Below are 26,602 nucleotides of genomic sequence, written 5' to 3'. Positions count from 1 at the left end.
AGCCAGCCAGGTACCTCTACTCATAGCATTTCTGACACCAAATGTGTATGTGGGTTTTCCACCCACACCAGCCTCCTGGGTTCTCCAAGGAGAACCCACACCCACACCACCTGGGTGTCCTCCAAGTAAATTGAATTCTAACATCATCTACGTGGAGATAGTGTCGGATCCCACAGGTCTAGTGCTCATTCCCACCAGAACCCCCATACTTTACATTAATCGTTAAGTCCAGGCCTCCCATACTTCTGGCCAACTGGCCATAAATCAGAGGCTCCCAACCCTTACTGGGTTCAGTATTTTGCTAGAATGGCCCACAGGACTGAGGAGAGCGGTTTATTTACTATCATCAGTTTATTGTCAAGAATACAAGCCAGGAAGAGCCAGATGGAACTGATACATAGGTGTGTGGGAAGGGGCACAGGACCCTCATGTCCTCTAGGCCCACCATGCTCCCAGCATCTCCACGTGTTCACCAACCCCAAGCTCTCTGCCCCCAACCAGTTAGGGGTCTTTTTTTTTTTTTTTTTAAAGATTTTTTTATTTATTCATGAGAGACAGAGAGAGAGAGAGAGAGAGAGAGAGAGAGGCAGAGAAACAGGCTTCATGCAGGGCTCCCAGGACTCCAGGATTATGCCCTGGGCTGAAGGCAGGTGCTAAACTGCTGAGCCACCCAGGGACCCCCCAGTTAGGGGTCTTTATGGAGATTCCATTACAAAGATTAAATCATTGGCCTGATTAAACCATTGGCCCTTCTTGGTTACTCAGCCTCCAGCTCTCTCCTTTCCCCAGAAGGCAAAGGTCGGGGGCCAGCTGGAAGTTTCTGGCCACCAGCCCTCACCTTTGAAACTATTTAGGGGCCCCAGCCACCAAAGACACTTATCACTCCCAGATTCCAAGGGTCTGAGGTGCTCTTTTGTCAGGATCTGAGATCAAATGTTATAAGACCAAGTATTGTAATAGGATGTCCCTCTCACCCCTACCACTCAGAAGATGACAAGGATTTTAGGAGTTGGGTGCCAGGAACTAGGAATGAAGATAATTATGAATTTCTTACCATATTATAATATCACCGTGTACACACACACTCCACACATATGCTGGGTCAGTAGAGGGTTCTTGCTGTTTTGAGGATCCAGTCTTCAGCAAATCCTATGGGGCTACTTCTGGGAGAGCTCATGCTCCCTTGTTTGACTCTTCATGAGCTCTGGGCTCTGTGTCTCCTCCTGAAGCATTCTGATGAAGGTGCTCTCACAGAGTACTGGGTATACTCCCAGCCCACATCCAAGGTGAGCCACCTTCTCCTGGTCTGACCTGTGCCTTACAGTGAGCCAGTAATTTGATCTGATGGTCACTCTGTATATTGAGACCCATGAGGACAGAGTTTCCCTGTGTTATCCTGACAAGCTCAGATGAAAATGGGTGATGCAGATAGGACCTGGAATCCTCTGAGCATCCTGGTCTTCAGCCTCAGAGCATCACTGGATTCTGAGCACTGCCCAGCGTACTGAAGGAGGCCTTGCATAAAATGCCTTGTTGAGGCCCCGTCCAAGCTACAGTGGGAACACCTGGATCTTGAGGTGGTTGCAGAAGCATCTACAGGTCTTGAGGAGCTTGCACCTGACCTGGCCAGGCCAGAAGTCCTGCTGCTGCTGCTGGTGGGTTGCCGGCTCCCTCTGGCACCCTGGGCTGAGCCCAGGCCGTGTTAACCGGCAGGCTTCACCAGGCCACCTGGGCTCACCGAGGCCCTGGCACCCCTGGGTCTCATGGGAGCGGCTCTTTTACTCTGAGTCCCTACTCCACCACTTTTTGCAGAGGAATTCGCAGCCTATAAGCTGTTTAAAAATGCCTTTCTAAAGGAAGGGTTTAGACACACTTGGCAAAAAGCAAATCCCATTAACAATTGTCTAATCCTGGCTGTCAGAGAACACCATGTTCTTTGCAGGGAGGCAATAACGCCCCTTCTTTCCTGGGTGGGGGCCCCAGAGTTTTATCCTCCTCTCCCCTCCCCTGGCCCTAGCCTTTGGAGAGGGCAGACAGCCTAAGGGCTGTGTAGGGGCCAGAGTGGACAGAGGGATAGATGCAGTCCCCTCCTCCAGGAGAACAGCCCTGGAGCGGGATGGTGCCGCCAGCCTGGCTGCTGAGGGTGGCTGCTGAGGGGCAGCAGCACAAACGCCTGTGGCCGCAGGATCTCCTCCGACTTCTCTGTCACCCTCTTTCCCTGCTCCTTATCCCTCTGCTTCTCTTCGCCTTTCCATCCTTCCTCTTCCGACTCCACCATTTTGCTCTTTCTCTAACTCTGCCCTCTTTCCCGCCCCCATCAAAAAATGAGTTTGAGGCAGAACCTCTTTATTTTCTACAGAAACAAAGCGTCTGGAGGTTGTGTTTTTCAGTAGGCAGAGGGTGGGGGGCCACTGCGTGTGTTTTATAGACCAATCTTGGTGTGTGAAGGTCTGGCGCACACGGCTGCAGCTGGCTGCCTGGGCCTGGGGAGGGCAGGCTGGGCGCTGCCGCAATGTCCCTTTCTGGTGTCTTGTTGAATTTGGAGAACATACAAAAGGAAAAAATGAGAAAGGACGCAGGATAACAATAAGCACTGCTGTGGCTACCACCTAGAATTGAAGGTTTTGTTTGGGGTGTGTAAAACATAAACAGGTGGGAGGGTTTGCAGAGACAAAGGTGAGGATCCTCTCTCCTTTGGAGCGCCGTGCACTTTCCTCTGGGAGAGATGCTTCCATACATTTCATGTGTATCTTCATAATTGGTTTTTCATATTTTTAATGCATATGTATGAATCCATGAATAATATATAGTCGTGCTGGGTGTGTTTTTTATTTTATTTTATTTTTTTTTTAATTTTTTTTAAAATTTTTATTTATTTATGATAGTCACAGAGAGATAGAGAGAGAGGCAGAGACACAGGCAGAGGGAGAAGCAGGCTCCATGCACCGGGAGCCCGACGTGGGATTCGATCCCGGGTCTCCAGGATCGCGCCCTGGGCCAAAGGCAGGCGCCAAACCGCTGCGCCACCCAGGGATCCCTGGGTGTGTTTTTTAAAAGCGTACTTAAGTGCTGACATGCTGTAAGATCATCCTGTAACTTGGCTTTTCTCACTAACTGTTATGTTTTCAAGATATATCTTTATGGATATTGGTATCTGGTTCATTTCTCTTCAGTGCTAGAAAGGGTTCCACAGCACAATTGGACCGCTGTTTACATAGCCATATGCTGTTGAGGGACACCGGGTTGCATCTGGTTTCTCTGTGTCACCAGAATGGTGCCATAAATCTTTGTACCTCCTGACGCAGACACTCACCCAAGCGGCTTGCTGGCCAAGTTCAAGCAGGCCAGACCCATCCCTGCACCCTTCCTTGTGATTCTCCAAGTCTCACCACCCAGACCAGCAGTCCTCTCTGTCCCTTCGTTTTCCTGGCAGGGGCTGGTCTGGGCAAGCCAGCAGGGAGTGCAGAGGGAGCTGCTAAAGGAAGCTGGCAAGCGAGGTGGCCAGAGCGTAGCCTGTGTTTGTTGTCTCTGCCTGACTGCCCTCCAGTTGTTCTTTGGTTTTTGTTTGAAGCTAATATGCATTTAGCAAAACACCGTTTAAGAAAACTGGAATCTAGGCAGCCTGGGTGGCTCAGCAGTTTAGCGCCGCCTTCAGCCCAGGGCCTGATCCTGGAGACCCCAGACTGAGTCCCACATTGGGCTCCCTGCATGGAGCCTGCTTCTCCCTCTGCCTGTGCCTCTCTCTCTCTCTCTCTCTGTCTCTCAAGAATAAATAAATAAAATCTTAAAAAAGAGAGAGAGAGTGATCCCTGGGTGGTGCAGCAGTATAGCGCCTGCCTTTGGCCCAGGGCGCTATCCTGGAGACCTGGGATCGAATCCCACGTCGGGCTCCCTACATGGAGCCTGCTCTCCCTCTGCCTGTGTCTCTGCCTCTCTCTCTCTCTCTCTCTGTGTGTGTGTGTGTGTGTGACTATCATAAATAAAATAAAATAAAATAAAATAAAATAAAATAAAATAAAATAGAGAGAGAGAGAACTCAAATCTATATCTCTCACCTGCATTCCTGCCTTACGACAGAATTGTTTTTCATGCTCTGAGTCCCTTTTGGTCTCTGTCCACACACATACGTACTTACCCAGAGCTGTAATCCTACACACATAGCACTGGGTATTCTCTACTTTCTATTTAGCGATATATTACAAACCTTCTCCAGCTTGCTCTAGCCCCCATGATGGCCACTGTTGTAATCACATATTTTTTTGCCCTGCCCTATGCCCTCACCTGCTGTTCCTGCTGAGGGTCTGCTTTTCCTCCCATTTATCCTCCAGCTCTCAGCAGCCTCTGTGTGATGCCTCCCAGCCCCTCAGATCCTACCACAGTCTAGAGGCAGAGCAAGAAATCTCTCGGGTTCCAGCCCCACCCAGCTCCTCTCCCACTGCCAGAGTGCTGTGCGACAGAGCTTTCCTGCCCCAGGCCCCTGCCGCTGCCACTCCCTTCAAAACCTCCTCTTTCCTTGGTAGTGGAAAAGAAGCCAAACTAAATGTAGGACAGTCTCGGGACACATGGCTTTGAGATTGTTTTAAATACTCACAGATTGGCTCCTCCCCGGAGGAAATTGTTTGGAGCAGGCTTTTCGGCCTTGTTCTTTGTTCTGGAGGTTTTGAGGGAGACAGTGAAGGGGGACTCTTAGGCACTACTTGTGGTCCAGCCCAGCACATCAGGGCAGGGGGCTTGAGGCGTTTTCTTCCTTGAGGTATGTTTTTCCCCTCAATGGTAAGCTTGAGATGGTGCAAGTAAAAGACACCAACCCCACATGTGGTGGACCTCATATAGTTCCTAGAATGCTTGCTGCAGTGTTGACACTGTCTCTGCATTCTGTTTCTTCAGCTACTTCCTCCAGCCAGCACAGAGGTTGGAAGTTGCTGTTTATCTCACCAGACCGAGGCATAGTTTTCTATACCTCTGCCTTTCCATGAGCCAGATAATCAATGCAGGGATGGCCAAAACTAATAATCATTAAGTTATTTATAAGAAGAGGTAGTATTTATGGAGTACTCACTGTATACCAGATACTCTGCCTTCAGCATTTTATACTTGTCATCTTGTTTGTTCCTCACAACACCCAGTAAGATAGGATACCGTCTCTACCCCCTGTGACAGCTGTGGACATGAGGCTCCAAGAAGTTAAGTGGGCGGCCTGGATCTTCCTTAGGATTCTCACTGTACTTTTCCTCAAGTACATCCCAGCTGGGAACTAACAAGCTTGAACAGAGATGAGATGCTTCCTTTGCATTCCCTTCAGAGAAGCCCCTCACTGGCATGGAAGTTATTTTGCACAAAGGCATTGATTAGAAATTTTCCATTCCTTTTCAGCTTCCCATTAGAGGCTTTGCCCTATTTTCTCCTTAGAAGTCTCTGCTTCCGGGATCCCTGGGTGGCGCAGCGGTTTGGCGCCTGCCTTTGGCCCAGGGCGCGATCCCGGAGACCCGGGATCGAATCCCACGTCGGGCTCCCGGTGCATGGAGCCTGCTTCTCCCTCTGCCTGTATCTCTGCCTCTCTCTCTCTCTCTGTGTGTGACTATCATAAATAAGTAAAAATTAAAAAAAAAAAAAAAGTCTCTGCTTCCAGGAACCTGCTTCAAGGGAGGGGAGTGGGAACGCCTGCTGAGGGGAGGAGAGGGAAGAGGTGATGGCAGCCCCAGCCTTCCTCCCCATGGCCTTGAGGAGGAAGTGCAGAAAGCTGTGGATGTGGGGGCGCAGGAGCCAGGGCCCTCTCTTGCCTGCTTGTGAGAACCCCCCACCTACAGTGGCCTGTAGAAAAACAACAGGCAGACCAGGGCTCCTGGGCCACTTGCGGCTGATGACCTTAGGTGGGGAACTTGGCCATCCATTAAAAGAGGATTAATCGTACCTCCCGCAGCTATCGTTATGGAGGGTGAATAAAGGAGCGTGGCCATGCTTGTATGGTACCGAGCAGATGTGCTGAGAGAGATAGCTCTCCTGTTCTTCCTGTGGTTCATCCCTGGAGGAAAGCACACACTCTTAAGGCTCTAGGGCCAAGCTAACCCAAGACCGGGTGATGGCGACAGGACCTGGCCCAGTGTGCCTGCCAGAGAGGAGCTGCTCTGGGTTGATGGCTGACCGTGATTATTTTACCCACTTGCTTTCTGTTTATGCATCACAGTCACTCATTCCTCGTTATCTTGGGCTCTTAGACATGGGCTTTGGTGCTCAAAGCACAAATACAAGTGGGGACTTTGCTTTTGTGCAGCTGCAGGGAAGGGGTGGGGAGAGTCAAGGCTGAGGGGTGCTGTTCCTTGGTGGAATCAGCTAAGGACCCCTCAGCAGCCAGCAGAGGGTTTCAGGTCCTTGTCCTGCCGGTCCTCACCAGCAAGGATTTCAGAGAGGCTGCAGCCATGGAACAGAGAAGGCCCCTTAGAAGAGTCCCTTGGAGAAACCGAGGCACCAGATCAGGAAGTGGATTTCCTTGCCCTCAGATTTTACTTTTCTTCCCGTCTCTGTCCTGTGTGCCTACTTGTCCTCCACCAACCTGCTCAGCGTCCCACTTCTGGCTTACAAACAGACCGGCTGCTATGTCTAATCATAGCAGTGGGCAGGCCCTGGTTTAACCCAACACTTGTAATTGCCCAATGTCAGAAACACACCAGCTCTGATTAAAGAACTCTGCCAAAGCCTATTTGAGCTGGGGCACAGTGGGAGGCACTTGCCCACAGCTGGCTGGCCTATCCTTGGGGATGGGGAACCTAGACTCTGGAGGATGACATGCAGCTGTAAGGATAAAGCTGAAAATACTCCATGCCTCTTGTGCTCTGTGTGACACACAACTCAGGAGGCCACACTGGCTCTGAAAATGTGAAAAGGCCCAGGAGCCCGAGCCGCTTGCGTTTGTATAGGATGTGGTGGGAATGGCAGTTCTCCAGAGCTCATTTCTCTCTGGACCTGTTCTCTCTCTCTCTCTCTCTCTCTCTCTCTCTCTTTTTTAAATATTTTATTTATTTATTCATGAGAGACAGAGAGAGGCAGAAACACAGGCAGAGGGAGAAGCAGGCTCCATGCAGGGAGCCCGATGTGGGACTCGATCCCAGGAATCCAAGATCACACCCTGGGCTGAAGGCAGGAGCTAAACTGCTGAGCCACCCAGGGATCCCTGGACCTGTTCTCCAACACGCCAGGCCACTTCTAATAGGTGTGAACATAATGGATTTAAGTCCTTTTGAAGACAGGCCCACCACCACATGCCTGCTGGGCCAATAGCCACACTGGATTACAAAACACTAGGGCCATATTCTTGGTCCTTCAATGCCCCTACCCCCACAGAGAAGTAAAATGTCAGTGGAACAAATTACTCACTGAACACTTTGGAATCTATAAATATTAAATCGCTATGGCTTTCCCTGGCCCATATAGAATTAAAGCTCTGGTCAGCTCCAGAGGAGAGGTGGCTGGTTCGGAGACAGGGGTGGGGAGCTGCTGCCAGTGGAGGGACAAGCGTCTCCAAAAGGACAAAGCCGTGGCTGTGGGTGGTGGTCAGTAGGGGGTACCCCAGCTGGAGGAGAGGCAGTGGGCAGTGGGGTACAAAGAACAAGGAGGCAGAAATCCCAAATGCGACTGCAACCCAGGGTGGGGCTTTCTCTGGTTTTTCACTTGAGGCTTTGTGGTTGGGGGGAGGTGTGTGGTTTGCAGAGACTGCTGTGTGGCATTTCTTACTCTAGCCTAGGACTCTAAAGTGAGGGCGGTAGCACTGCAGGCTGCACATTCCCTCCTGGACTGTCCCCCTCAGAGAGGGAGTCCTGGAACCTCCCTGAGCAGCAGGGCTGGAGATGGGGGTGGGGTCGCTGGCTCACTGGCAGCCAGCTGTCCCCTGTTCTGCTGCAGCCCCTGCCCCCAGGCTTCTCCCCTCCTCTGGCCCCTGTGCTCACACTGCTAGGGCAGCCGCCTTTGGGCCACCTCCCACTGCATGGGTGGATTTGCGCTGGCCTGTGTGTGTAGCGAGTACAGACGCAGGAGTGTGTTTTCACACCCCCTCCATCAGGTTTTAGATCCCCTGCAGGTGGCAGGGGTATCTTCTGCTTCTCTGGGATCTCTTGAGAATTTACCAAATCCTTCTATGTGCCAAGACCTGGGGTTCAATTCTTGAAATGCATGACTTTGTTGGTGTTTACAGAGTGGGATAAGGAGGATACCATAGTCCTGGCAGTGGAGAACACCGAGGCCAGGAGAGGTGAAGTGAGTTGCCTGGGTTCCTTGGAGAAGTGGCACACAGATCCAGGGGGAGTTCTGTTCAGTGGCTGTTCAGTGACTGAGCCTGGAATCTGCCCTAGCACTCCCAGCACTTCCTGACTCTCAAGCGAGCTCTCTCCCTTGCAGGCATCCCCACCCTCATCGTGCTGGACCCACAGGGGGAGGTGATCACGCGGCAGGGGCGTGTGGAGGTGCTGAATGACGAGGACTGCAGGGAGTTCCCTTGGCACCCCAAGCCTGTGCTGGAGCTCTCCGATTCCAATGCTGTGCAGCTCAACGAGGGCCCCTGCCTCGTCCTTTTTGTAGGTATGAAGCCCAGCAGGAGCCCCAGGGTGGGCTGGACAGACCTCACATGGGAGGGGTATCTGTCCCTGCAGTTTCTTTCTGTCACAAACAATGCCAAGCCTGGGCCTTTGTCTCTCCCTGCAGCCTTGCTTTTGACCCCCATGATTTATTCATGGCTCTGCCCCTGTGGGAGGGTTTCTGGGAGCTGCTGCTGTGCTTTCCTTCCTAGACTGCCAGCTGGGAAGAATAGGTCAGGCTGGAGCCAGGCCCCCGCAAATAGACCCATTGTTGGAAGGAGGCGGGCTGCATCCACAGCAGCTGCAAGGGCTGGGCCCCCTTGGGCAAAATCCCCCGCCCCCCAGCCTCAGGGCAGCATCTCTGTGGCCAGGTGTTCTTCTCAGTCTCCCCAGTCTGCTCAGTGGGTGACTGCCCTGTGGGGCAGGAGGACACCAGAGCATCCACTCCAGGCTCCCTGCAGTCCTGTGGGATGACTTGTGTTCCTTTTTGCAAATGGAACAACTGCTGGCCAAGGGCCACTTCACCTTCTGCCTTGGGACGAGCCCCGGCTCAAAATAACTTGGAGTTCAAGGATCGTGGCCGAGATGCTGCTACCCCCACGTCACTGATGGGGTTGGTAGGGAGGTGTTTGGGGGTCATGTGCCCGTGCTCTGGAAGTCTGGTGTGGGGAGGGGAGCCTATATACAGACTCACTGGAATTCTTAAACTGACTTGCTGGCTGGCCCCTGTGCCTGGAGAACAGAGGTCTCCTGGGGAAAGATGGCTTTGGGGAATCATTGTCCTGCCTGCTGCAGCCTCACACACCCACATCCCAGGCCTCTGGGAGATAGTTCTGAACTGAGGGACAGTTGTACCTCACTGGCTACCTGCAGATGTTGGTAAGGAGGTCCCAGAGAGGCAAAGCGAGTTTCCAGCATCACAGAGCTGATTAGATGTGGGTCTAAACTATGTCCGGCGGGCCCCTTGGGCAGCGCAACATTTCTGGAGGAAAATCCTGCTTCCTGCCTCCCCTTCCCAGCTTTGCCACTCGGCGTGTTGCTCTTGTTCTGGGTTATGAGGTCCAGCAGGAGTGAGCCCCAGGGCCCTGGAGTGTGGCTGCTCCCATGCTGCTTTCACTGGAGGCAGGAGGTGACTGAAGGGGGGCTCTGGGGCACCCAGGTAGGCAGTCCATTCCCTCCCAGGTGAGTCCGACCAGCCGTGAAGTTGGCATTCTAGGGGTCCCGGTGCCATCCCACTGCCACCAAAGCTGCTGATTGTACCGCAGTCCTGACCCACTGCCACCACCAGTTCTGCCATTTTCAATAGGCAGTCAGATCTGAGGTCATTCTGCTTCTGTGATTGAGAGGAAAAGTACAAGGACCTCAGGTCCTGGCTGAGGGGAAGCTCAGCTTCCAAGGCCAATTTGTGAGGAATTCAGTGGAAAGAACCTTGGTGCCTAGGGTACTAGGGACCCTCAGTAAGGTGAGTTGTTCCTGAGGGAGCACAGAGCAGTGGTGTGCATGTGCTGCAGACACACCCTCGTGTATCCCGGAGGCAGGCCCACTGCCCAGGGGAAGTTTTGTTTCCATTCAGGGGCCACCCACATGGGCATTTCAGGCCCAGGACCCAGCTCCCTCAGGGGGCACCACTCCATCTGTTCCACAAACCAGTGCTTCTCGCGGTTCTCTCCCCATTACAGATTCTGAGGATGATGGGGAGTCTGAGGCAGCCAAGCAGCTGATCCAGCCAATAGCGGAGAAGATCATTGCCAAGTACAAAGCCAAAGAGGAAGAGGCGCCACTTCTGTTCTTTGTGGCGGGGGAGGTGAGTGCTGCTGGGGCCTGGTCTGCTGGCTGCTTGGAGGGTGACTTTTAGAACATGTGATTCAGCTCTAGGGTATGTTTGAAGGAGCCCCAGGATCTGGGGTGAACACATACGTGTCATACAGCATGGAAGCCCATTTCCTGTCCTTGCTGTACCTTCCTCCCTTCTCTGTCACTCAGCAGCCTCAGAGCAACAGGATGCTGTCCCAGGGTAGGGCTGCCTTCTTGCTCCCCTCCCACCTGAGCTGCTAGGAAGCCTGGCAGCCACAGAGATGGTGATTGGCACTTGCTCCCTTATGGCTTGGCCCATCCCTCCTCCTGGCCTTGCAGAATGGGTTCTTCACTTTGCAGGCATCCACAACTCAGACCTGCGTTTCCCCAGCTGCCCTGGGGAGGGTGCTGGGGGTCGGAAAGTGCTGCTGTCCCAGTCTCTTTTTACCCAAGGCCTGTCCTTTGAAGGCCTCCAACCAGGACAGACCACGCAGACTTTTCACAGGGTGGGAAGGCAGGCTGCCTCCCACAGGGGCAGGAGCTTCCATCCCACAGACACAGGAATCCCCTGCTAGAACGACTGAGCCCCAGCTCAGTCCCCACCCCCAAGAACACAGTCCACGCATGCTCCACGCAGACCCCGCCAACCTCCCCCTGCCCCAAGCCAGAAGCTGGTTATTGATACACGCACTTCTCAAAGCCCTCTGCCCCCTTTGCACCTGTCTGTATCCCCAGTTGGTCAGGGCCCGGGACTCATTTCATGCTGTGTTGTTTGGATCCCAGGAGAGGCAGATACCCTGAGCCACCACCCATTCATCACCTGGTCAATAACCACCCCTGCTAAGCCCCGGCGGGCCTCTCTCAGGCAGCCGAAGTCACCCCATTCCGAGGTGGGGTGGAGGGAACAAAGATTCACTGCCTTGGGGCTACACAGGCCTGCTCCACACAAAGCACAAATGGAAGCTGCTCTGAATTTATTAAACTCTAACCCCTTTCAAATGGCTGTGAGAGAAAAGGTGGGTGCAGAACAGAAGGGGCCTAGCCAGGGGCAGGGGTAGGGCTGGAGAGCTCTAGTAAGTGCATTAGGAATGTGGCTGAAAAGGCGCATTTGCAGGTTTTCTATGGACCAGGCAGCAAGCCAAGCTTCACCAGCACCATCCCATTTGCTCCTCACCTTTCTGGGAATGGAGCCATTACCGTTTCACAGATGAGAGCACAAGGCGGCTCCCAAGTCTGGTCAGTTGGTCGGCCAGGCTAGTGTACCTACTGGCTCACCTGCCGGTTTGCACGAAGCCCCGTGTGAGCCGTTCTTAAATCCATTTTACAGGGGACAAGACCTGGGCTCACAGGAGTGACTTATCAAAGTCAAACGTTGGGCAGGTGGTGCAGAGGACTGAATGTGAGCTCAGTGTGACTCCACAGTGTTCTCACTCCTTTGTGCATGTGGTCAGGCAGGTGGCCAGGCCCAGAGGGAAGGAGGCCTGCACCAGGACAGGGGGGTCATCCACTGCTCAGGCTCCCCACCTGGCCATCCCATCCTTCTTGTGCACTTCACCTGGACTCCTGACCATGGCAGCTCTCTTGGTCCAATTTTCTGGCCTCACGCTTAGAAGCCAGGCACTATGGAGGGGGATGGGCCCTGGGTGCCAGGTCATGAAGCACAGACGGAACACTTCTGAGCCAGGACTCTGGCCCTCTACCACTCTTCCCAGGGCTAAGGGTACCTGTCTTGACACCATGCCGCACCCCCCCCGCCAAAGGCAGAAGTCATCCCTTCTGAAGCTGTAGTAGACATTAAAATTCATCTCCCTGTGGTTTGCTCAGAGGGAGAGGGGAGGGGACACAGCGTTGAGCTCAGCTTGGCCCAGGCCTCTTATTGGGAGCTTGATGTTCAATATCTGTCCAGTGCCTCCCCTCTGCTTATCATGAAGACTGTTTATTAACCCACACAGAGGGCCTGAATGAGCTCATCAGTGCCAGAGATGATGAGTCACCCATCATTGCTGGAAGTACATGCCCTTTCTGGGGTGGGGGAAAAAAAAAAGATGACCACTAATCATCTTCCTAAAGATCTGCCCTTTGAGAAAAGAATGGTTTTATGTCTTAGAAACCAATGAGGGGTAAATTTCAGGCCTTCTGCTTGCCAGCATTTAAGGCCAGGAATGCCCCAAGCCCTTCCTCTGCACAGTGGTTGGGGTCTTCATTCAGTTCAAAATACTGTGTGTGTTTGTTTTATAGTGAGACAGCCTTGGGGTGGTTGTATACAACCATTTCCTGCCATCTACCAAATGGGGGTCGGTAGCCTGAACAGTGATCTCAAATGGTTGCTCCCTTACAAATTCTGCTGCTAGTCTTTGGGTTTTGGGGTTTGCTTTAACACTTAACAAGGGAAACTCACCTGGACAGTCACTGGAAATATATGATGAATGCAGCCACCCGTGCCAACTCCAGGAGGTATTTCAGTAGCCCAGTCTTCTGAACTGGCTGTGCAACTCCTGCTCCCCTGAAACCACAGGGCTGGGTTGGGGACAGTGAGCTGTTTCTGTTAAAGACATTCCAGAGTTGGAAAGTCCAGATTGGCCTCAGATATTCATAGTGGGCCTGCAAATAATTGAGAGGTAATTGCAAAAGGACGTGATTAAAAGACAACACATTTTTACCAAGCAGAGGACATGTTAAAGTTGCTTTTTGTGCCAATGAAGAAAGAGGACTTGCCTGGTGATTTGGGGAGCTGCACAGAGAATTCTAACCACCCCCAAGGCAGGGTAGAGTCCACTGCTCCCTGTTCTGAGAGCCCATCTTTCCCAGAGAGTCACCCACTCTTCAGGACAATGGAGTGGCTGCTTTCCATGCTGGCTTGGGGGGAATGGGGGGGCGGTCAGGGGACTCCCTACCCTCTTGAAAACTTACTGGTTTTCTCTCTCTATGTTGACTTCCAGGATGACATGACTGACTCCCTGCGAGATTACACCAACCTGCCCGAGGCTGCCCCTTTGCTCACCATTCTGGACATGTCGGCCCGGGCCAAGTACGTGATGGACGTGGAAGAGATCACCCCCGCCATTGTGGAGGCCTTTGTGAATGACTTCCTAGCAGAAAAGCTCAAACCAGAGCCCATCTAGGGGTGCTCCAGCCTCAGGAGACGTTATTTAAAACTCGGTCTTCTCCTCCTCCTCCTCCCCTTCCTTCCCTCCACCCTTGGACTTTTCCAGCGTGTCCTGAATCACACAACCCAAGTGTCCAACCTCTCTGTGGTGCCTTGTTTTCTGCATTAACTCCTCAGCTAGCACCCTAAGGTGCATATCCTCTCAGCAGCAGAAGAACCCACCGTGTTCGGAGACTCTGCTTGGGATCCACAGGGCTGGTAGACCCTGGCCAGAACCAGGACTGCAGCACACTCTCAGTCACTAGCTCTCGGTGAAGTATTTGCCAGGTGTTCTCATGCTGCATGAACCTGAAGGGACAGTGCATTGGTGCCCTGGCTCTGCCTCTGGTGTCAGCGTGCACATGTAGCACCCAGGACGGCTCAGTGACACACGTACGTGCGGGTGGACCCGGGAAAGGGCCATGGCCTTGCTAGGCCTCAGCCCCGAGCTACCGGTGAGAACATCCTTTCTCCTAAGTGACTTTGTCTATCTTGGTCTGAGGGAAGAACAACGCTTGGCAGTCAGTTCTTGGGCGAGGGATCTCAAGTCTCAAAGGAAGCTTGTGTTCTTTTTTGGTGAGAAAAAAAGCAGCTCTGGTAATGATTCATGTAGTAACTGCTTACTCTGAGCTCCTACCATATGATAAGAAAGAGATTTCTCATTTTTTCCTTATATCTTTCTTCTTTGATTTACCTTCTCCAAGTTTCTGCCCTCATCTATGAACAGCCTCTACTGTCTTGGAATTTTGTTAATAAATTCTTCCCTTTGGACATCTTCCCAAGAGGCACCCAGCCCTGTGTTCTTGGAGGAGCCCCACCTCACCGGCACAGGCCTCTGACTCGGCCCCACTCTGGGCCTGGGGGCCACTGCAGCTCTGCTGAGGTGCCTGTGTCCACCTTTGGTTACCTGTCGTCCCTCTTTTTCTTTTCAAAGCAGAACTAAAAAGTGACAAGAAATTACCGGAAGCCTAGCTTTTTCCTAAGAACCTGCACAAAGAGATATGTCCTAGGGTGACAGTGGGAGCAGAGGACCTGTCAACTAAAAGTAGGCCTTGGATCCACTCTGCTAGGCTCGGGTAGCTCAGCTCCCACAAAAGGAAGGTAACAACAGCTGTGTCCTTGGGACTTGGGGTGGAGAGCTTTGTCTAGGGGTTCACAGGATTTGGGCCTATCTCCACCGGGCATTAGGGTCTTTCACACAATCTCAGGCCTTACCCTTGGCTCCACTGACAGCATTCTGTCAGCCAAGACCATTGATTTGAAAAATCCAGCCCCCAGTCAGCTGTTGACAGCACTGCTCCTTGCTGAATTGGATTGTTTATTCGTAGTTCAGAGGTACAAAGTTAGTTGGTGATTAGACAGTTACTTGATGTCACAAGCCTGAAATGCAATCACCTAGTAAGAAATAAAGCAGGCATCTCTGGACATTATCAATGAGTTGGCCTTTCTTGTGCTCAGTAACAAAAATCTTTTTGCTTGTGGTGCTGGGCTCTGGGGAGAGGGTGGGGGAGGACACGCTAGATCCTCTCGAATTTTCTGGATACCTAGTATCTGTGTTTTAGAATTGTTTAGAATTTAGAATTCTGAATTTAGAATTTAGAACTGGTCATCTGCTGAATCCTTCTGAAGCCAGGGAGCTCCTTTGGTTTAGAGCACCAGAGGCAGATCCCTGCTGGAGCTCTGGCTGCCATCTCTCCTGGTTCCACTTGCCCTTGTGGAAGGTTGATTCTCTGATCACAGGCATCCTTGAGGACACTGGTGCTCATTCCCTCCCCGCAGGGGAGCAAGTGCTCTGAAGCCTGAGGAGGTCAGTTGCAGACACAAGGAATCCCACACAGGTCTCCCTGTGAAGAATGGACGATAGTTGGAGACCGTCAACCCTAGCTCTGTCCTGGGCCAGTGTCTCCTCCGAGAGTATGGCGGATGTGGGGACAAGGTGAGGTCAACCTCACTTGGAAGATGGATTTCTGCCTATGTCCTATATCATGATAGCCTTGGAGGAAAAGTGGCCTCTCTTAGAAACTACTTATATTCTGGCATAGAAGTAACAAGTCCAGCGAGGAGTCCCTTTAAGTTACTGCAGCAGAAAAATTAGATCGTCTGTAATTCTTCTATGGCCTTAACAGGACTGACTTGAACTACTTGCCACTAAGATCAACTGGATCCTTGACACCAAAATTCCCCTCTTGGAGTGGGTGTGTAGGTTAAGATCAGTGGGAAGGTTTACTAAAAAAAACCCTGAGGTTTATATAGTGGAGGCTTTGAGGGGGAACGCTGGGGGAAGACCATTCACCAGTGCCAGTAAAAACCCCTGGCTCAATAGTGCAAGATATCTTAAGGTTCTTGATGCAGACGAAGTGGGTGGCTTTTTAATTCCCACTAAGCAGCTCCAAAATACCTTAATTCTTGTCACTAATTAGAAGCAGGTTAAAACCCCAGCTGTAATGTATTCAAAGGCTTCCATCAGTAGCAAGGGAAACTACCCCAGCAGGTTGAGGCAGGAAAGTAGCTATAAAAATGCCACCCTGAAGTTCCAGATTTTGCACTCACCACAATGACTTCCAGATCTGATTCTATTCATTTTCACAACAGAGATGAGATTTTTTATCTAACCCCAGCAATAAAGATCTGGTTAAGAAAAAAGATACATATTTGGAATTGGTAGGTCCAGTGGGCAGCGGTAAATGCCAGAGTGCAACTGAAGCTTCCTTTCCAGGAGTGAGGTGGCTGCCTGCTTCCCTCCCCTGCCTCCCAACCACAATCTCCAAGCGTGTCCTCAAATTCATTGCCTCTCACTTATCCAAGCATAGGGAGCTAGTACTGTTTTGGCAGCGGCCAAGCTTCAAGTGGTAATTTTCAGCCAGACTTTGTTTTTGCCTCTTGCCTAGTTAAACACACTATAAAGCTGTTTTCTCCTCCTGCTGCCCTCTTCCAGGATAGCAAACGGAGCTCTGCAATGATCTAGAGAGAACCATGGCCCAAGATCAGATCGGCAAGACCCAATAAGGTATCGCACTGCCGGCTTAGGGAGAACACCACTCGTGTGCGAGTGCACACGTATAGACTGGGAATGCTAGCTCTGGGAGGGATCTGAGCACACCTGGTCCAGCCCCCTCATCACACAGTTGCAGGCACTTCCTTGGTCACACGCCATTTCCCAGGGCCAGGCTGGGGAGGCCCATGCTTGCCAGATAGGGCTGGAATGGGGCAGCGTGTGGAAGGTGGGGAGCTTCAGCAGTGCCCTCTGTGGCTTCTTTGGGTGGTGCCATGTGAACGGAGGACTGAAGTTCCCTGAAGCAGCTGTGCAGAAGCGCTTAACCTACATCCCTCTTAGCTGACACTGACAGGGGCAAGCAGGAGTACCCAAGGGAAAATTCTTTGACAAATGGCTGTTGTCTATTGGTTTCATTCTTGATTATTCAATGTTAGTAAATGGTGCAAGTGAAATACTTTCCAGCAAACAGAAGGCTGTAGGAAAATTTTATATTGGGTCTACTTTATGGCTGGGATGTCTCCGTCTAGTGGGGAAATATGACATTAGGATGTCATAGGCGTGCCTCCAATGTGAAAGCATGAAGAAAATAGGCTTTGTTCAAGGCTTATGTCTCCCTTGGAGTTCTGGAATGCTTCCCAGGCCAGGAAGTATGTTATTCCGCTGGGGCAGGACTTGTTCTGAAGGACCAATGGATTTTTATTAATGAATGTACCAACTCATGAAAGCCTGTCCCCAAACCTGTAGGCCAGTATGCAGCCCAGAGGCAGGCAGCCCCAAGTCTGGGTTCCTGAGTGCTCATGCCTCACACGGGTCAGTCACCCACATGGGCTAGAATGAGGATACAGTAGGAGGCATGATCTTAGGACCCAGGACTAAAAAAGAAATCTCCTTTGGACATCACAGGATGTGGAAGTCCCCAGCCATTAGGGAGCCACTCTGCCCATACACAGTTTGCACCACCCCCTCTGGTTGCAGAGGTGAAGCGGGGAGGCCAGAGTCTGTTGCAGCCCCGTTGCCTCCACAACCCTTGTTTCCTCCTTGCATTCTGCAAGTAGCAGCTTTGGGGAGGGCCCTCTCCAAATCCGAGGCTCCAGCTAAAGAAGGTAGCTCCCCTACAATACAAATGTAGTAGGAAGAGCAACGATGCCATCTATAATGAATTCAGACTTTCGGTTATGCTTGGCCTCTGAGTGTTGGCCTGGCTTCCCAAGTCCTTCAGTGAGGGTGGCCTGGCTAGCAGGCTCTGTCTCAGCTGGACTAATGTAACATGGCAACCTAGTTGAGACTTGAAGTCACCCACAGCAATAAAGAGCTCATCCATTCATTTGGCGTCTAGCTTGTTACCTATGTACATTATAAGTTCTTGGAGTTTAAAGATATCTACATGAGTGTTTCCTAAAAATTGTTCAGGTGAGCCAGCCAGATCTGCTTTTGAAGAGTGGGGCGGGGGGCCACCCAGGCCCTTGCAGCACAGCTGGGAGTGTTTAGTACTAGTCACAGAACCCTGCATGAGGTGCTGTAGCTGGGGTCTTTGTGTGGCAAGATGACAGAAGTGCATCTAAAAGCAGTTCAGCTGGGGGGGGGGGGGGGGGGCATCTGGTGCTCCTGTTAACCATGGAGCAAGTGGTAGAAGGTCCTACCTAGCTCAAACTGGTAGAAACCAGTCCCCAGAGGGCTGCTCACCCTTGGGGCCTTCCTGAAGGGATTCGCACTGCGAGCTGGCAGCTGCGGGTGGGGAAGAGGACTCTGTAGCCCTCACTGCCCTGAAGCTCCAAACCGGGGTGAGGGTTCCCGGTGTGAGTTCCAGACACGTGAGGGGGCAGCAGCCTTTGTCCAGAGCTGCTTTCCCAGACGTTCCATTCAAAGGAAAAAGTTGTGTCAGCTTTTCTTGCTGCAGCCACTTCCCACTGCTGCCCAATTCCTCCTTAGTGTTTGGTCCAACACCTAGCTATACTTCAGATTCTGCTAAGACAATAAGAATCCAACTTCAGCACCTCTGAGCACAAATGGTCTGCAAAATGCCCTCTGTGGAGACTGGACTCCCTCATTTTTCAACTTAAAATCCCAGAAAAACCCTAACCTCTCCCTTCAGGGCTGGGAGTGCTTTTGAGGCTTGGCTGCCATCTTGTGGCAGAAACCACCGTGAGCACTGTGCTCAACAAAGGCGAGGAGGCCCTGGGCCTACCAATCATTCGGTGGCTTCTCCTTCAGCTCATGTTCTGTCAGGTACTGCTCATTTTTTTATTCTGACTTCCTGGGGAAATGATGAAAAACCAAAGTTGGCCTTAAAATGAAAAAGAATCCAAGAAAGCAGTTTTTCATGACCACTCAAGCAACTTCGCCACCACATGCTTCACCTGTAGTCATTTTAAAAAGGAAAACTTGCCCTCCTCTCTGCTAAATTATGATCACAAACATAAAGAACTCACAGGGCATGGTACATAAGCCACTCACTATAAAGCGAATGGGATGGAAACTTCTTTTCTTTCTTCCACCCAGTGTGATAAAACAGACTTAGCATTAAATGCCAGGTATACGGGTTTTACAAGGTTTTGTTTTTAACAGGAACAAGGCATAGGGTTTGTTATTCCTTGATCTTTATTTTGTAACAAAAATCCGCGGGAACAATAATGCAGGGGAAAGCTGCAGGAGACTGGTTTCATGGTGGAAAGGCATGAACTTCCTTTTAGTGACCTCTGTTTGCTTAGTACTTTTCCAAAGTGCTGAGAGAACAAATGTCCACAGACCCCAGTGTACAGTTCCCTGAGCTGCCTCAGCCTGCTCATGAGACAGGCATTATAGCTCTGCGAACTAGAGGCCCAGGCCTCAGCCCTTCTGGGCTCTTCTGCCTTCTCAAAGCTGACACAGCACGGAGGGTCTCAAGAAGAACCCATGGGCCACTTGCACAGAACATGTGTGTGAGGCCCCGGGGATGGCCCAGACCGGTGGGGCCCAGAGCAGCGATTCCAGGCCATCAGCCTGGACAGCACAGCCAACCAAAGAGATTGTTCCTGAAAAAACCTCTCCCCTCAAACATATCAAACAGTCCCACTCTGCCACAGCTTGGGGCACAAGTCAGCTTTGATATCCGGGTTCTCTCAAGAGGAAGTTTTGCTAGGGAGCAGGGAGAAATCTCAGAAAGAATTCTCATCCTTGTTAGTTTTGAGAATAAGCAGAAATTCATGGAAATTCTTATTTTTCCAGTAACCGTACAGTTAGCACCTTGCACACCTCTTGCCTCCTGGGTATGGCCTGGGAAGCCTCAGTTACTGACTCTATCTCCTAACAATGCAGGAGGAGCTAGGGACCCCCTCAAATCAAGGACTGACTACCATGTTCCCTCTCAGTGGTAACACCTGTCCCTGCTCAAGTGTTCCGCCCTTACACGTAGCTGTCTTCTCCCTTCAAAAAGCAGGATGCTTGCAGCCATAGCTGAGTTCAAGCTGTCCACACCAGGCACAACGGGGATCAGCAGCCTCTTGCCCCCGGTGCTCTCGGCCAACTGCAAGGACTCCAGGCTCACGCCATGGGTCTCCCCACCTACCACCACAGCTGCTGGTGCCTCTGTCCAGTCCAAGTCGTAACTCTGGACCTCAAGTTCAGGGAGCCAGGCTTTACTGGCTCCTGGTTCTAGATCCTCCTCCTCTTCCTCCTCCTCATACTTGTGCAACTTCGAGAGTCGTCGGTCACATACCCAGCCGTGGTCACTGGCTTTATTAGATATCTGGGCCTGGGCATAAAGGCCACAGTTGTCAGCCACGTAGACCCGGGTGTCAGTGGGCAGGTAGTTGGGCAATGTTTCCCAGTCCAGGTTATTGATGATGGGCACCTGGAAATGTGCACCCATTGCTGCTCGTAGCACTTTGGGCTCCCAGGGATCCACACAGCCTAGAAAATAGAGACAGGATCCAATTAAGATTACAAACCTTCCCAGACAAGGGGACTTTAAAATAAATCAGATTAATTCTAGATCAGGAAAGAAAGCAAAAAATGTTCTACTGCAGCCTTCTTCATAGCTGGGACCTCTACTTCCCCAACTATGGTGATGTCTAGCAGAGGGAACTCCAGCTAGTACTGAAACAGACTTCTTTCATCCCTTCAACATTACCATACACCTGGGCCAGACACTCTACAGGAGATGCAAAGAGCATTCAAATCCCAAACCTCATGGGGCCCGTGGATAGTGGGCGATGGTGCTGGGACAGTATCTAATCACCTAACTACAGTATCAGTAACTGATACAAATGAGGCATGAACATGGTGACCAAAAAAACCCTGTACAAAGTAGAGCTACCAGGAAAAACATCCCACAGAACATGACACTGAGTTGGATCTCAGAGGACAGGATGAAGCTGTCAAAGAAAGGCCGGGGAGTTAGAGGAGGGGGAGAATGCCACAGCTCCGACAGTAAAGTGATCCAGCCAGTGGGACAGGAGGCTGGAAGCAGGCAAGGACCAATATGAAGAAGGGTAGGTATGCCAAGCAGAGGAAGGATGGGATTTTATCCATTAGACAATATAATGGGGTCAAGGATTTTAAGCCAAGTAGTGGTAGAATCTGATGTATGTTTTAGAAAGGCCCATTTGGCTTCTATGTTGAATCCGCACCAGAGCAGGGAAGACGCCAGAGAGGGGGAAGTAGATGGGGATAATAACAGTAATCCAGGGAGAGCCACCAGGGTGACAGCCTTCTCTTTCACACACACACACACAGCCTCTCAACACAGAAAGAAGGCTAAAAGAACTCTTCTTTTATACATAGTCGCATGCTAAACCCAGCCACTTCTGTGTGGCCTTTCCCAGGACCACAGGCTGGGAGAAACAGCAGGGCCGAGGCACCACATACCTGCTACCTACCCTCTCCTACCTCATAGCACAACTCTGAATTGTAAGCTGCTGCAAAACTTAACCTAACTTCTAGACAGAGTAAACAGGCAAACCAAACTTTAAAAGGAAAGTAAAACACAAAGAATGGAACACTGCCACACGTTGTACCAACCACAGGCATCCTCAATCACTGCAGGGAGCCGGAGATGGGAGGTGGGCACTAGATCAAGAAGCTGGGGGTGAGGGAGGGAAGAAGAGGGGCCCGAGACTCATAAGGGAAGCCATCTAGTCTGACCTCTGCCCTGGTGGGAAGTAAGGGACAAGAGATTTCCCCTTTCATCCTCATGTCCTCCATACTGGGCACCACATCAAGTGTTCCCTATTCATTCCCCACCTCCTATATACTAGCCACCATCATCAATGTAGAAACCGCATTGTTCAGAAGATATAGGTATGTTTCCAAAACCACACCAGCTCTCAGAGCTCTCAACGATGGGTTAGGTAAGTGGGTACTGATGATGGAACCCCAGCATCTAGCTCTCATACTGGCATCTTCATATCTGTTCCATCTATTCCAACAAAGAGTGACAGGGACGAAGAGTTAACAGGAGCAACTGAGGCAAGTCTCAGCAGCAGGTATTATTAGTTTATAGTGAATGATAGCTTGAGTATTTTCAATGAATGATCTTCTCCCTCCCTGCAAGTTGTGAGAGGCATTTTAGGTATGTCCCGTGTGTTAGGCAAGTCTCTTTAGAACCAAGCCTAGTTATCCCATTTTTCTTTCTTTTTAAAAGATTTTATTTATTAGAACAAGAGAATGAGCAAGAGAGCACAAGGAAGGATGTGAGAGTTAAGAGAGAGGGATAAACAGACTCCTCACTGGGCAGTGAGCCTGACCTGGGGCTCAATCCCAGGACCCCAGGATCATGACCTGAGCCAACGGCAGATGCTTAATCGACTGAGCCAACCAAGCGCCCCCTACTCATTCCGTTTCTGATGACAAAAGAGAAATGTCAAGAGGCTAATTTGTGTGGGGATGTTTGACCCATCCCAAGGCTAAGACAAATGCATCCCAATTTCAGGGCGCCCGAGGCACTAGAAAGATAATCCACATTTCCTTAAGTACTTAGATGGCAAGCAGAGCACCGAGTATGTAATTTCAATCCTCAAAATAGCCTTACTAGGTAGATTCTAGATTCTGTTACGCCCACTTTACAGATGAGGAAATGGACACTCAGAATATCACTCACAGACATACAGCTAATAAGGGGCAGATCGAAGATTCAAATCCATGTGTGTATGCCCATAGATCCAGCTCACTTACAAATGGCCAACCGAGGGATGCCTGGGTGGCTCAGTGGTTGAGTGTCTGCCTTTGGCTCAGATTGTGATCCTGGGGTCCAGGATGAAGTCCTGCATCAGGCTCCTGCAGAGAGCCTGCTTCTCCCTCTGCCTATGTCTCTGCCTCTCTCTGTGTCTCTTATGAATGAATAAACAAAATCTTAAAAAAAAAAAAAAAAGAACCAAATAGCCAACCCATCCACCCAGCAACAAGTGCTCTGACCTTTGGTGAGTAACACTTTGCTGCAGCCGGCCCCAGCCGCAGATCTCAGAATTGTTCCCAGGTTCCCGGGGTCACGGAGATTGTCACAAATCAACAATAAGGGTAGTAAATGGCGGAGCTGAGTCTCTGGGTATGTCATCTTCACATGGTCAGGTTTGGCAAAAATCCCTGAGGAAACAAAACAGAGGATTTACTAGTCTGACGTCAGGACCATGGGGAGAAATTTGGCTTTTCATTTATTTATCCATCTTTCTATATTCTCAATTATGTAAGTAATACATGAATACATTCTGATTGAAAAACTTCATATATAAAGTCCTACCAGTGATACCTGCCCCCTTATAGTTGTTTGCCAACTATATGCACACGCACACCTCCAAACATGTCCTATGAGAAAGCCCACAAGTGAAATCGATATATGATGTGTGTGCACTCATAATGTTAATACTCTTAAACAAACAAACAAACAAAAAGGGTACATCCCTTCAGAACCTGTTCCATGCATCTACCTGCATATACACACATCTCCCCATGCATAGGTGCTATTCTCTTTTATGTAAAAGATTCATACTCTATGTATTATTCTGTAATCTTATTCAATTTGGTAACATGAGATATCTTACCAGTCAATACATTCAGAGCTACCATTATTTTAACTACTGTATGTTATTTTGTAACATGAATATACCATGTTTATTTAGCTCTTCCCCAACTGACATTTAGCATATTTTCCATTTTTCCCTATTATAAACAATCCTGCAATGAACATCCCTGTAGGACTCTCTATGCACACGCACACCTCCAAACATGTCCTATGAGAAAGCCCACAAGTGAAATCGATATATGATGTGTGTGCACTCATAATGTTAATACTCTTAAACTGCCCTCCCCAGTCTAGTCCAATGTATTCACACCAAGAACACATAAATACCTATACCTAACCCATCAATGAAGGTACTAGAATGATACTAGGCATCCATGTGCTGTAGAAAGGTCCTGCACTTAGGAGCCACAGATAGCTAGCTCTAAAACCATTCAGTGGGGCAGGGGCCTCAGGAGTCCTTTAACCTCTACCTGAATGGCTGCAATGATCAGAGCTCTCTACTAGAGAGGCCCTACTTACATTACTGGATTTTAAAGATGTACTGGAAATCTGATAGGCAGTCTTATCTCTTTCTCCCTATACCCCACCCCTCCAACATTAAATAAAACATAGGATAAGCTAAATAGGGGCACTTTGGTGGCTCAGTTGGTTAAGTGTCTGCCTTCAGGTCAGGTCATGATCCCAGCATTCTGGATCAAGCCCCACATCGTGTTCCCTGCTCAGCGGGGAGTCTGCTTCTCCCTCTCCTTCTCTGCCTTGCTTATGCTGACAAATAAATAAAATCTTAAAAAAAAAAAAGGATAAACTAAATAACATGTATTTCTAAGAGACATGAAATGATGAAAGCAGTCATAACAACAAGGAAGGCTAGAGTCCTGGATAGGCTGGCCACTATTAGCACACATGTGCAAAGTGACAAGCATGGTAAAAAAATTGAGTGATATTTGCACTGTAGTATAGAGTAGGGAATTAAAGGTGTAGCTAACAAGACCATACATACTTAAAGTGGAGGGCTTTAGCAGTCCCAAATCCCCACCCTAGGGGAGCGTTCTAAATCCAGGGTCACATCCCTATGACTTAATGGATTACAGAATGAGAGATGGTCCCCAGAATTTCCTCTCCTAATAGCTGAACTATCCCACAAGGAAACACATGCACAACTGACATCAGAGACCCTGGCCTAGGGGATCCCTGGGTGGTTCAGAGGTTTAGCACCTACCTTGGGCCCTGGGCGTAATCCTGGGGTCCTGGGATCAAGTCCCACATCAGGCTCCCTGCATGGAGCCTGCTTCACCCCCTGCCTGCGTCTCTGCCTCTCTGTCTCTCATGAATAAATAAGTTAAAAGAGAGAGAGAGAGAGAGAGAGAGAAAGACAGACCCTGGCCTAAACATTAGAATCTTGAAAATAACTCTGCCTGCCCCAACTGTCCCTTACTATCCAAGAGGAACCTCTACACTTAACTGCCATTCAATTCTCAGATCTAAGATATAATTCCAATGTCAAAAAGATGTAAATTTAGTTTTTCCATATTTAGAAAACTAAACCCTAAGTGCTAATAGACACCACAGTCTATTAGAATCTTTTTTGATTCAACCAAATACAGTTTCTTATTCAATGAGCTAAGCAGGGTAATAAGCTCAAAGCTTTCTGCTTAGACATGCTTCTACAGTAAATACTGGGCAGCCCCGGTGGTGCAGTGGTTTAGCGCCGCCTGCAGCCCAGGGTGTGATCCTGGAGACCCTGGATCGAGTCCCACGTCGGGCTCTCTGCATGGAGCCTGCTTCTCCCTCTGCCTGTGTCTCTGCCTTTCATTCTCTCTCTGTGTCTCTCTGAATAAATAAATAAAATCTTAAAAAAAAGAAAAGAAAATGTAAAAAAAAAAAAGACATGCTTCTACAAAAAGAGGGTTAAAGACAGAGGTATCACCATACTGGCAGAGGTCTTGGACAAATGGAGAGCTAAATACTTTAATAAACATTTTCTTAAATTTTAGCTGGACATTGAAGGTTGAAAAGTGACCTAAAAAAATACAATGTTCAAAGAACAATGGTTATTCCTAGAGACTATAAAAAGCCACAATACAGATGACAAAAAAACTGCAGCTTCCACTGAAAATACTGTAAGACGCACAGATCTGAGAACTGTATTTATCTGAGTGTCTTAAAACATTTTGAATTTGGTTCAAATAAAATTTGTTGCCCTAAGACAATTATGAATAAGTAATCCTAGATCTCTACTTCTAGTGACATATTGTATAAGTACTGACCCATTATTCCTTGTGGAGTTACTAGGTCGGACCAATCCTTGATATCTTCAAATTTCACCTTAATGAGACTGACACCTTTCAGCTTATCAATGGGAAGCTCCTTTATGTACTCCAGACGGCTAAAGAAGAAAACTTTTGGCACAGCACCAGCCTTGAGAGCATCTGCAATAAGCCTGCGACCTTCCAGCAGGATCTTTCCTTGCTTTTCCCGAAATGGCCTGGACTTAACTATTGTCATTACACTGCTGTGGGTGGAAACAAGAAAGTAATTACTAACATCCTTGTTACCAAAACACACCTAGTTCTAAGAGACATAAAGAGCTTCATAGACATAAAAAAACGAATTCTAAAGAAAACACTTATTTTGCCCTCCATGCATAATAAAAACCAGAAAGTTGTACCGGGAGAAGTCCTCCAAAAGGAAAAAACGGGTTAAGGTCCCGCTGGCAGGCGGGGAGAGAAACGGGAATACATGACAAGTCTCAGGAACACATCACCTCAGCCTTCTGTCCCCGGGCAAAGCCTTATCATAGCGAAGCCCTGACTCTTCCCAGGCGCAGGACGTCTGGGATGCGGACACCTGAAGCGGCGGCTTCTGTCGCTGCTCGTGGGGACTGGCCTCAGCCGCTGCCCTCCGGGGCTGCTTCTCAGGACCAGGCTTCCGTCCCACCGCCTGTCCGGATGGAAACACCACCCTCACCGGGCTCCGCCGTAGCGCCCGGACCCAGCGCCGCGCGTCAAGGTCCCAAGTTCGGACCACCGACAAGAGCGGCCGCGTGACCCACCCCAAGCCCTTTACCCACGCCGCCATCTTCCCTCGCGCCGTGCGTGCGTCACGGAAGC

The 26,602-nt window shown here is 50.0% G+C and overlaps 2 protein-coding genes across 4 annotated transcripts in view; one reads left to right on the top strand and one right to left on the bottom strand.

Moving 5' to 3' along the window:
- NXN (nucleoredoxin) overlaps nt 1-14,933 on the top strand; it is a 152,664-nt gene extending 137,731 nt beyond the window's left edge. For both annotated transcript variants that reach the window (XM_041724489.1, XM_041724490.1), the window contains exons 6-8: nt 8,389-8,568; nt 10,244-10,368; nt 13,298-14,933. In XM_041724489.1, the coding sequence (XP_041580423.1) occupies nt 8,389-8,568; nt 10,244-10,368; nt 13,298-13,480 (488 nt within the window). In that variant the 3' untranslated portion in view covers nt 13,481-14,933. The remainder of the gene's footprint in view (nt 1-8,388; nt 8,569-10,243; nt 10,369-13,297) is intronic.
- Nucleotides 14,934-19,078: 4,145 nt separating this feature from the next.
- MRM3 (mitochondrial rRNA methyltransferase 3) lies at nt 19,079-26,586 on the bottom strand. 2 transcript variants are annotated; one of them, XM_041724492.1, is made up of 4 exons: nt 26,257-26,586; nt 25,760-26,001; nt 22,889-23,056; nt 19,079-20,386 (listed from the first exon to the last, which is right to left on the bottom strand). In XM_041724492.1, exons 1-4 carry the CDS (start codon nt 26,568-26,570, stop codon nt 19,842-19,844), a joined length of 1,269 nt encoding a protein of 422 aa, XP_041580426.1. In that variant the 5' UTR covers nt 26,571-26,586; the 3' UTR covers nt 19,079-19,841. The 2 variants fall into 2 exon arrangements, with proteins under 2 accessions (XP_041580426.1, XP_041580425.1); XM_041724491.1 differs by having other exon boundaries at nt 25,760-26,004; nt 26,257-26,585.
- Between the last annotated feature and the right edge of the window lie 16 nt (nt 26,587-26,602).

Source organism: Vulpes lagopus, chromosome 12, assembly GCF_018345385.1.
Source record: "Vulpes lagopus strain Blue_001 chromosome 12, ASM1834538v1, whole genome shotgun sequence".
Lineage (NCBI taxonomy): Eukaryota > Metazoa > Chordata > Mammalia > Carnivora > Canidae > Vulpes > Vulpes lagopus.
This window is presented reverse-complemented; position numbering and strand designations above follow the sequence as displayed.

What these genes read in the sequence shown, in the direction of transcription:
- MRM3 (XM_041724491.1), bottom strand. Translation starts at nt 26,570, where the DNA reads ATGGCGGCGTGGGTAAAGGGCTTGGGGTGGGTCACGCGGCCGCTCTTG. An exon ending in CCCGGGGACAGAAGGCTGAG is followed by an intron (nt 26,005 to 26,256) that starts GTGATGTGTTCC and finishes TTCCACCCACAG; the next exon opens with CAGTGTAATGACAATAGTTA. An exon ending in AACTCCACAAGGAATAATGG is followed by an intron (nt 23,057 to 25,759) that starts GTCAGTACTTAT and finishes TTGTTTCCTCAG; the next exon opens with GGATTTTTGCCAAACCTGAC.